This window comes from Rosa chinensis, chromosome 7 (genome assembly GCF_002994745.2).
Source record: "Rosa chinensis cultivar Old Blush chromosome 7, RchiOBHm-V2, whole genome shotgun sequence".
NCBI lineage: Eukaryota > Viridiplantae > Streptophyta > Magnoliopsida > Rosales > Rosaceae > Rosa > Rosa chinensis.
In genome coordinates this window covers 22,129,181-22,140,295 of record NC_037094.1, presented here as the reverse complement: position 1 = coordinate 22,140,295, position 11,115 = coordinate 22,129,181, and the positions used below count along the sequence as shown (strand labels likewise).

Genomic DNA, 11,115 nt, shown 5'->3' with positions numbered 1-11,115 from the left:
AAAGCCGTAGATCGAAAGAACTTATGTTTAGTTTCCTTTTTCAGTTATTTGCGAGTTTAACAGTATAATGGTTTCGTGTGATATGGTGCTTGTAGCGGAATGTATTGCCATTTTTATTTTTATTTTTTGTATTGCTGGCATTGAAAGGAATAAGCATGTATCATTCTGAAAAAAACTGCTATTTTGAGTTTATCAATAATATTAAGCAAAATCATGTTTTTAGCATAAAGGTGCTTGCTTCCACTGAAAGAAAACTGATATTGATTCCTCTTATTATAGTACATGGACCCTATCCTCTAAAATTTGCTTATATATCAAATAAGGAGGATAAAAACTTCCATCATCAAAATAAACTTTCCTTATTCAGATTTGCATGATAGATGATAACTTCATCTACATCTATTCTTGTTGAATTATTATTCGTATTTGATTTAGACAGCTTTTACGCCAACTTTTATTTTCATTGTTCATAGATTTTTTTTTTTTTTTTAAAACCCCACCCCATTCCCAACCTTGATGGGGCTCAAACTCCTGACCTCTTATATATGAGACCAAAGCCTTACCACCCCACCAAACACACACACCCAATTGATTCATAGATATTCATTTTTGGGAAGGGCCGGCCAATTGATTCTTCTACATATTTCAATGTTATTAGGTAATAAATTAATTACAAAAGATCTGATAAATTTTTGGGAAAGGTCCACTCTAATTTTTGAACATGATCCAAGAAATATAGAAATATATCATAAAATTTCAGTAAGAATATCGACGATATGAAGAGATAAAACACTCCAGTGTTTACTTATTTGGAATGGAATGGAATGATTACGGAGTAAAAAACACTCCTGTGTTTACTAACACATAAAGGAATCCGAATGATTTCGGGTAAAATAATTCATGTGTTTACTAACACATGAAGGAATCGGAATGGGTGTAGGTTCCACCTATTTATCAGGAATCGATTCCTGAATATTCAGGAATTTGATTACGAAGGGGGGAGATGGGTTTAGGAATCAATCCTCCGGAATCAATACCGATTCCTTTCTTCTCCCATTCCATTTGTCTCCGATTCATGATTGTTTTCCATTCCAAGTAAGTAAACGTGTCATGAACTGAGAGATAGCTAGAATCTATTCATCTAAATTTATTGTGTGAAGTTACGTAAGTGTAATAAAATCACAATATATATTACACATTTATACTGATAATAGGAAATATGTGAAGTTCCTTGTAAGATACGGTCAGGCACCCCAAAAAAGGATATATGGGCAGTTACTGAAGTTAGTTTAAAAGGGAGAGAAGGCTTCCCTCAACATAGCACAATGTATACCATTCTCCCCGTGCAAAACTTCTAATAACTAGCTCTCACACCACGTTTGTCTCAGAAAAGAGAGATCGAGATGGCAATAGCACTGCTGCTGACAGCTTTATTTGTTTGTATATCAAGCCTAGTATTGAGAGCGCTTAACCAGTTGTGGTTTAAGCCTCGAAGAATTAGGTCAGTGCTTTATAAGCAAGGCATTCGAGGACCGAGACCAAGCTTCCCTTTCGGAAACATTCCTGAGATGCAGAAGATGCAGTTCTCCATCAAGATTCCTAGTGATGCTCAGCAACATGTGCACCACAATTGGGTTCCCTCCATATTCCCATATCTTCACAAATGGGAAAAAAAGTACGGTACGCACGTTTGGAATTACCATGAGATAAATTATTGACAACAAGTTTTACCTTATAGTAACTAGTTTAGTTAAAACATGCAGGTCCAATATACATGTACTCCACAGGGAGCAAGCAACACCTTTATGTGAGCGATCCAAATTTGTTAAGGGGGATCAAACAGCATAACACCTTGGATCTGGGTAAACCTACGTACCTGGGTAAGCCACTCCAACCCTTGCTAGGTGACGGAATTATCAGGTCTAACGGACAACACTGGGCCAACCAGAAAAAAATCATTGCTCCCGAATTCTTCCTTAACAAGGTTATGGTAAGTATATGTATATATTTACATGTATGAGTACGCTTTCTAACTTCTTGTTATCTTTTAAATTAAATTAGTATGAAATTAAGAGATTTACCACTGCATGTAGGGCATGGTGAGTTTGATGCTGGAATCTACAATGAAAATAATGAAGGAATGGGAGAGCCGTATACAAGAAGTTGGTGAGGATTCGAATGTTCTTGACATGAGTATTGATAAGGATTTGAAGACCCTCTCCCGAGATATCATCTCCAGGGCTTGTTTGAGCAGCTCTTACGCTCAAGGAAACCAGATTTTTGAAAAAATTTCTCTCATGCAGGAAGCTTTGTCGAAACCAAGTTTGCTTTTCGGCTTTCTAAATTTCAGGTTTGTCATTTGGGCCTTCCCAATTTCAAAGGGAACTCTTGCCTAATTTTTTTTTTCTTTAATAAATGGAGGGAGAGTGCTTTTCCACCATCATGTGACCATCTATCCACCTAATCTTCAGGTTTCTTCCTTTTAACAATGACAAAAAAATATGGAATTTAAGGAGAGAAGTGGACTCTATGTTGCTCGAAATAGTGAGGCATCGCCAATCCGGTGGTGGTGTCCACAATGCACAAAAAGACCTACTACAAGTGCTACTAGAAAGTGCTGCTGCTGCCAACAATGGGAAGCATACACCTAAAACTGAACGTTTCGTTTTGGACAATTGTAGAACTATCTACTTTGTTGGCTCTGAGACCACTTCTCTGACTGCATCATGGACCTTGATGCTTCTTTCTTTGCACCCCGAGTGGCAGGAGCGTCTTCGAGCTGAGATTATTGGCATTTGTGGGGATCATGATCGACATGAACTCCATCGTTGCTTACAAGACATGGATACGTTAAGCAAATTAAAAATGGTACGGACATACTTGAACTAATTACTATTATTATTTCTATAAATAAATTCAAAACTGTTGTTGCATTAATTGATTTATCTCTGCAGTTAACAATGGTGATTCAAGAGAGCCTGCGTCTTTATGCACCAGCTGTCCTAACACCACGGCAAGCTCTAGCAAACATGAAATTGGGGGATCTTGATGTGCCACAAGACATGATCATATGGATAGCCACTGCATCGTTGCACCGTGACCCCAAAAATTGGGGTCCAGATGCTAATGAGTTCAAGCCGGAGAGATTTGCAAATGGCGTAACAGAAGCATGCAAATTTCCAAATGCATATCTGCCATTTGGTTTTGGGAGTCGACTGTGTATAGGCCAGACGTTTGCGATGATGGAGCTGAAGATAGTACTCTCTCTATTACTATCGAAGTTCTCATTTTCGCTTTCACCAAACTATCACCACTCCCCTGTTTTGAAAATGGTATTGGTGCCAGAACATGGCATCAATCTCCTTGTTAGGCGTGTTTAGGCATAGCAGCGTATCACTTATGTATGCATAAATGTTATGAAATAAAAGTTTTATTTAAAAATTTCCTTTATTAAAGCACACAACTGAAATTAAAAATCCTAAGCATATAAACAAAGGGAAATGATGGAAAAATGTCACTTTAGAGAGTGAAACGATAAAAAGGTCACCTAGTTTCCCACTTGATATTTGTCCATTGTGAATTGTTATTAATATTAATTTAGTCCATATGAATAATGAGGTCATGCAGGGACGTAGCCAGGAATCCTCGGAGGGTTGGGCTAATTTTAGCCATACAAAAATTTTGCGCTGAACTCTTTTCATAGTGCTCTTATCCAAAGGGCCTTTGGCAAAGGATGATGAGTTTTGACGGTTTTTGACTCGGCATTGCCTCCTTGGTGATGCTGAGACTGGTGTGTAGTAGAAGAATCTTCGAGAGCTTCAATGGCGGCCTTGGCCTTGTGAATGAGCTAGTCAATGGCCTTGCTTGGTCTATCAAAGCCAAGACAGTCTTGAACATCATAGAACTCTATGGCAGACTGAGCTGAAAGTCGGACCTCCTGTCTCTTGGGCCCTTGGACGTGTAGATCTTGCTGTGCCTGTCTTTTCTCGCAATTGATCTAATAACGTGGCCTCCTTGAACCTTCACAATCCTCATGACACCACCAATCTTGGGATCAATCACATTTAGCAGAAGAATAGTTTCATCTCATCCTGTCCTATATTAGCAGCGAATGGATACACCGGCCTCTGACTATCCTTGGCAGCAAGCCTCGGTGCCTAAAATATGACCAATATGACTAGAATTAACAACACATAAACTGAAAGACCTAATCTTTATATACCATTTCTAGTTCTAAACTTAAAAACTATTTCTTGAAACTCATCAAACACAATGTTTCTCCAAAATGGACATAACGAACAAAATCCATCAAAATAAATAGAACTTTCATCTCAAATCAGACCAAGGCAAGCCAATTACAATTGCATAAAGGTCATCAATTATCACGGACAATCAATTATCATTTATCAAACATGATGAACATCATCAACAATTTTTGCCAAAAAAAAAAAACCATCATGAGGTTTCGAGTTTCAACCTCACGGGCAAACACCAAAGTGACCAAACCAGGACCAAACAACACAATCTGGACAACCCATTCCCTGCCCATTCCCAATTATCAAACAAACATCATCACTTCATCAGCAATTCAGTAAATTACGACCTCACCCAATCACATTAAACACCAAACATCACGAATTCACGATTCAAAGTTTCAATTTTCAAACATCATCAGCATGGTAGTGGAGGTACCTGAGAATTTGAGATTCAGGGATTAGAGATGGCTCGGTGGACTGAAACTCTGAGAATCTGAGATGCTCTGTCGCAGACTCGCAGAGATGCAGACCGTGGAAGAGGAGGTAGCTCAGGCAGGCGGATTGAAACTCTAAAAAGGGAGGTGGCTCGGTGGTTGGAGCCTGGAACTCTGGAAGGCGGAACCGATGTGAAGTTCTGAACGGGGAGACGACCGACAGGTTTGGTGTTTGAGAGTCGGGACGGACTCGGGACCGACAGCAGCAACCCAGCAACTCTTCGAAGCATTAATATTTTATTTATTTATTTGGGATATACCCCTACTTGGCACATTTTGGGCCAAATTTTCCCTTGGGCTGTAGCCCAAGTAGCCCTGTGAGTGGCTACGTCCCTGAGGTTATGTTAAAAAAATGTCAGTTTTTAATTTTTTTTTATTTCGATTCTGCCCTTAAGGTAATAAACCTTTATAACCTTCCATTTCAAAATCTGCGAGCTCAAATTTTCTCTCTCCTTTGATCAGAAAGCTTTCGATTTGATTTGATCAGAGATCTCTTTCCGAGTTTCTTTCTTCACCGCCCTCTCCACCGGCAGCTTCCGATTTCCTTTTGTGCCCCTGTGACGATCTAAAATCTCACTTTTGAGTGGTTTTGAGCTTCCGCAGCTCTCTTCTCTTTTTCTCCATCTCTAGCTTTGTCGGTCTTCGTCTTGATCACGTTACTATCTTCTTCTTCTTCGTCGACTCAGTCCTTAGTTACAATCCCTATTTCTTCATATCTCTGGTTTTCTCTGATTTGATCGGTTAACATTCTCTCTGTGAATTTGTTTGTTTTGGATTTTGCAGTGTATTTTTGTGGTTTGTGTTAACTTCTATGTTCATGATGTTTTGTGCTATTGTGGTACTATATTTGTTCTATACTGTGATTCTTTTATTAGTGACATGGCCAGTTACATTTTTAATACTGCTGTTTTGTTAAGGAATTATCATTTATTTTGCGAGTATGATGTTGTTCTTCTGTTCAGGCATTAACAGTGACTTTGGCAGTGATCGGTTTGTGTTATTCTGTTGATTCCTTAGTAGTGACATGGCCAGTTACATTTATCATATTGTTCTTTTGTTCAGGAATTATCAGTTACTTTGCTAGTAACACGTTTAATATTGTTCTTCTATTCAGGCATTAACAGTTACTTTGGCAGTGACTTGTTTATGTTGATTATGTTGATTTCCTTAGTAGTGACATGGATAGTGATTTGTTTTATTTTTTTGCAGTTGTTATGGATACTAGCTATGTTGTCAAGTTTATTTATTCCGGTGAAGCAGCAACAGTTCTATTGTTGCAGAATTGGTCGTTTCTTGACCTATGCGATTCCATACGCTCTCGTTTTCCGGATTTGATTCAAGGCAAGTTGATGTTGAGGTACATTATTCCTCCAGATTCTACTTCATGCTTTCTAGAGAGTGAAGTTGATATGAGAATGATTTTTAGGAATTTGGTTCGTTACAATTGTTGAAGTATTTGTGGCTGATTTGCCTTCGAGTAGTGAAAGTGTGGTGAGTAATACAGTGTGTGAGGATTCTAATACCATGCTTGAGGAGAATGATTATTTGGGGTGCTATAGGGCAGAGGCACCGAAGAGTTATATGACGAAAGGTTGGGAGAGTTATATTCATTCTGAAATCCAAAAGTTTGAGGGTGGGGTTGTTGAGTTTAGGGATAAGCTGCGTAAGTATGTGATAGGAGCACAAAGTGTGACGTTTTTAATATGTTTTACCCTCATTTGGGTAAGTTATTCTCTTAAAATTAATAATTATAATATTGTTTCTATTTTTAGGTACTTCAAGGTCGGAAATGGAGAAAAGAAGTGAAAAAGAGCAGAAATGAGCATAAATTAAGGATAAGTCATTTTAGAAACTTTCCTCCTTCATTTTAGGAAATATTTCCTATTTTGTTTTAGGAAACTTTCTTCATTTGAACTTTTCTATTTCTGATTTTCCTATTTTAATGAGAGTCCATCCCATTGAGAACTCTTGAGTGATGAAATCAAGGAAAACTTCAAAAGAAAAGAAAACTTGCATAAATCAGGAAGAATTCAAGGAGATAAAATGGAGTGTTTATATTCAATATTTACTCTAATTATCTTAATTATCTTATTTCCTATTGATTATAACACTAATTAATTTCTGATTTTCTTGATTATAGGAGTTCATTATGTGCACAATTGGAAGAAGAAATTAGTGTAATTCAAAGGAGAGGAATAAGGGATGTATCTGGTCACTATTCAAGGAATATACAATGAGTCATTAAGGGGAAAAGAGATCAGAAAAATCAAGACTTTGTCATGAGAAAATCATGCACATTTGGGGGAGAAATCACCTCTAGATGAATGGCCATGATTACATCACAAGAGAGGAGAATTCCACTATAAATACCAGCCATTCTCAACACCAAGAGTATCACTTCCTGACCAAGATCATTTCCTGGCCTATCACTTCCTAGCTAAAAACTATAACTCTGCCCAATTCACTTCTCAAACCTCCATCACTTACAAGACCGTGACCACCATTCTACCATCAATCTGCGAAGTTCTTAGGCGCTGATGAGTCAAGGACGCTCCATCACCATAGCAGAGACAAGTTCATCACCTTGTTGCTAAGCCGCTGAGCTAGGAAAGCTTCAAAAGTGTAACTATGACTCTACTTATAATTTTTGTTTCGGTTTTGTGTGTTTGGATTTGCGAGTTGTGTAATTGGAGACATGAGATTTTCAGAATATTTTTATTAATATTTTTGAGATTTTCAGTTTATTATTGAGTTAATTTCGAGAATTCTTTGATGATGCATGTTACAATCTTGTGCCTTTTTAAGTGTTTAGGTAATTTTCAGAGTTAGGTTAATAAGTTTGCATGCCAAAAGCACGTTGAGTATTCATGTGTGTTTGCTTAATTTGCCAAGAGTAATTATTATTTGTTAAGACACTGAGTTAAACAAGTAGTAATTAGTTCTAAAGAGTGGTAAAAATCATGCTTTAATGATTAAACGGTTCTGGAATTACGTGTTAATTGCTATATGTAATGGTTAATTTGCACGTGTGAGTTGATTCGAAGACCGGATCAGATAAATGGATTGGACCATGACACATGCTCAGTTACATTCTCAGTTACATGCTCAGTTACATGTTCAGTTACATACATTGTAACTTACATGGTCAGTTACATGGCCAGTTTCATTATATGATCCTATAAAGTATGTATTTGAACTAGTAGCATTTCCATTTTAGTAAAGCCTATAGCCTAAACAGCATCACAAACGGACATTATCTCCATATAAATGGTTATGTTACTGTCTATGTCTCTGTATCAAATCACACCAAAATGAAAACACAGCCGCACCAATATCAAATCACACCCACTCAGTAGCCTATGTCACCGGCTATGTTACAGCATCAAACTAAAATTTAAAGGCAGTCATTTATCATCTCCACTCAAAAAAGCTTTAAATCTTCAGTCAAACCAAAACTTAGAATCGAATTGTTTTGTTTCATAATCAAATGCAGAAATAATTATATCATATTCGACTTATAATTCCAAAACTATACACTATCTCAATGTATTGCAATTAAGTAAGAGAAGTTTCTGAGAATCGAGGCTAAAAGATTACCCGGTCGAGGTAGACGATTGAAGGTCTGCAATTCTTCAAAACCCTAAAATTTGGGGCTTTTTCTGTGAAGTACTTTTGCAGAGTCGGCGCTGCTTCACCGTGGAGGAAAACAGTCGTCGGAGAATGTATGTGTCTCATAATGTGGCCGCCGGAGGTGAAGATGAGAGTAATTCTTTATTTCGGAGTAGGTTTGACCGGTTTTTGGACCTTTGAAATTCCGAATTATAATGTGGAGAAGATAAACAGTAACCCGTGTTATTTCACTTCTAGTAAACTGCGAAAGAAACTGACAGTGGCAAATTTTGTAATTAAGTTGAACTCTAGTGGTAGGTTGTGAACATGTGACCTTAATTATCATGGGGACATTTGTGGTGTTTAAATTATAATAAGACACTTCAAAATGACTTTTTTTAATCATTATCCCCATAAACAACATAGGAAACAAATTGAAAAGCACAATTGGATGCAAGTTTGGCCAGACATTATATATGGTATATGTTTGAATAATTGGCTAATGTTTGGCCAAACTTGCATCCAGTTGTGCTTTTCAATTCAAACTCTATGAGATTTTTTTGAAGGTTTGAGTGAGTGTACTCATATCTAATGTGTGAGACTCTATAAAATTCAAGGAGTTAAGATAAAATTATTTAAGACTAAGATTAATGAACTCGATAATTACTAAGAATGATAGGGAGTATTTTTGAAATTTTCAATGAAGTGACATCTGCAATTTGAGAACTTGATAATTAAATACACGTCATGATGAGTTCTTGAAAAATTTCGTTAAATTTTTCAAGGGTGCGGCTATTGCCACCCTATCATTTACTTTGTTCACCCTACTTGCTTATTACACCCTACATTTTAATTTCAATCATTTAATTTACTTCTCTAACTCATTTTTCTTTCCAGAAATATCCTTATATGACATATCCAATTTAAAAAGAATTTTTTTTTAATGAAAATCTCTCATTTAATTTATACCAATAACAAAACTGAAATATACTAAAGTTTTTATATCATAATTTGATTTACTTTCATTTTTTTTTCTTTCAATTTCAATGTTTGTCTATTTCAATCTATATCAAAAGATTAGTAAGTTAACAACTATGAGCAATGAAGAAAAGATTTATATATATATATATATATATATTTATGTTTGCAAATTTTGGAACGATTCACAAAAGGAGTTTTTCTCTCACCTAAACCCTAAGGCCTTCCGGTTGAAAATTTCTTCTCATCCAGCGGCTCCTAGACGTCGTGCCAAGCCTCCGGGCCTCCCGTTGTTATGGGGTTTGCTGCCGGACTGGAGAACTACTACCCATGGGACACCGTCGGGGCTTCTATCTGGTGTTTGTCAGTTTGGTTTGACTGGGATGGTGGAGATGGTGGTGGTCGTGCTGTCTGGGCCGGTATTCGTCTCCACTGAGGGTTTTCTTGGATCACCAGCGTCATGAAACTAGATCGATGGCGGTGTGGTTTTTGCAAGGTTGGGTTTGGGGATGGTTTTGGCTGTTGTGATGCAGGTCGCGGCGGCATGTCTTGGGCGACAGATGATGCGAGGTCGTGGCAGTTTGGATCTTGGACCGAAGGTGTCGCCGTGATTTCGATCAAGGGAGTTGGGCCGAGGAGTAGGGGAACCCAGAACGGGGATGGTTTTTTTCAGTTTGATGCAGGTCGGCGGCGTGGCTCGGAGTGATTGGATCGCTGCCATGGCGGTGTGGATCTTGACGACGTTTGTCGGCGGAATGGATGGGACGGAGCTCTGCCCGCAGAGGCCGTACGAAGGGGTGATGGAGAAGACGGCTGACTGGGCCCAAATCGGGTTGCTGGGCCTGGGGATTTCCTTGGTATGCCCTATTGGGCTTAATTGTTTGGGCTGAGGTTCTACCTTAGTCCATCAACTTCTATTTGGGCTTGGGTTTAGGCTCTTGGCCCGAACCTATGTTTTTAGCTTTTGTCTAATTACAATCAACTTTCCTTGTTTTAGGAACCATACGAGTGTAGTTTGGCTTGTCTATTTGCTATGTTTTTACATAGCTTATAGACTCGCTTTTAAAGTGAGCGATAAGTTCAACTATAGTTGGTCTATCCTATGTACTACTGTGGCTCCTCCACAAAGCCTTGTTGTGACCATTTTCATGTGTCAGCGGGTGAGTATGTAATGGACTTCTTGACATGCGTTATTATCAATGGAATTACCATTATTAAAAAAAAAAAGATTGATTTTTTTTTTCGTGTTTTAATTTTTTACTTTCAGTATTCATAAAGAATATTGCAAATATTTTAATAAAGTTAACACTAATGGTTTTGTGAATTGAATAACGAATTAACCATAAGGAGAGAACAAAAAGACAAAAAAAAAGTAATAAATTCAAATTTGGGTGAAGAAGAAGAAGATTAATGTTATCTAATGAGAAATTAAATAGTATTTGTATTTAATTAACTGGTTATATATATACAAATTTAGATTTTAGAAAATTAGTGTACCTATTAGTCATTTTGCACTTGGGTAATATAGTCTTTCAATAATTTAAATGTTTGTAGGGTGAACTAAGAAAATGGTAGGGTGGCAATAGCCGCACCATTTTTCAAACACTTGAGCAATTTCTTATGAATTTTGGAAGTTTAAAGAAAAAAGAAAATAAAATACCAAATGAAGAAAAGGAAAAGAAAAATCATGTTGTGATATCTGGACCATTGCTTTTACCACTGATTGATCTGGATCGTCAGATTGGTTTTTATATATATAAGCCCAGATCAGTTTGGAA

At 37.3% G+C, this 11,115-nt stretch overlaps 1 protein-coding gene across 1 annotated transcript; it reads left to right on the top strand.

Moving 5' to 3' along the window:
• The first annotated feature begins 1,310 nt into the window (after window positions 1–1,310).
• Window positions 1,311–3,439, top strand: LOC112177594 (cytochrome P450 714A1). Its single transcript, XM_024315876.2, has 5 exons — window positions 1,311–1,680; window positions 1,764–1,990; window positions 2,094–2,350; window positions 2,472–2,868; window positions 2,955–3,439. The coding sequence occupies exons 1-5, from the start codon at window positions 1,404–1,406 to the stop codon at window positions 3,378–3,380; spliced, it is 1,584 nt and encodes a 527-aa protein (XP_024171644.1). The 5' UTR covers window positions 1,311–1,403; the 3' UTR covers window positions 3,381–3,439.
• The last annotated feature ends 7,676 nt before the right edge of the window (window positions 3,440–11,115 follow it).

Coding starts and splice junctions, on each gene's coding strand:
- LOC112177594 (XM_024315876.2), top strand. CDS start 1,404: ATGGCAATAGCACTGCTGCTGACAGCTTTATTTGTTTGTATATCAAGC. Junction 1,681..1,763: donor CAAATGGGAAAAAAAGTACG/GTACGCACGTTT, acceptor TAAAACATGCAG/GTCCAATATACATGTACTCC. Junction 2,351..2,471: donor TTCGGCTTTCTAAATTTCAG/GTTTGTCATTTG, acceptor CCTAATCTTCAG/GTTTCTTCCTTTTAACAATG.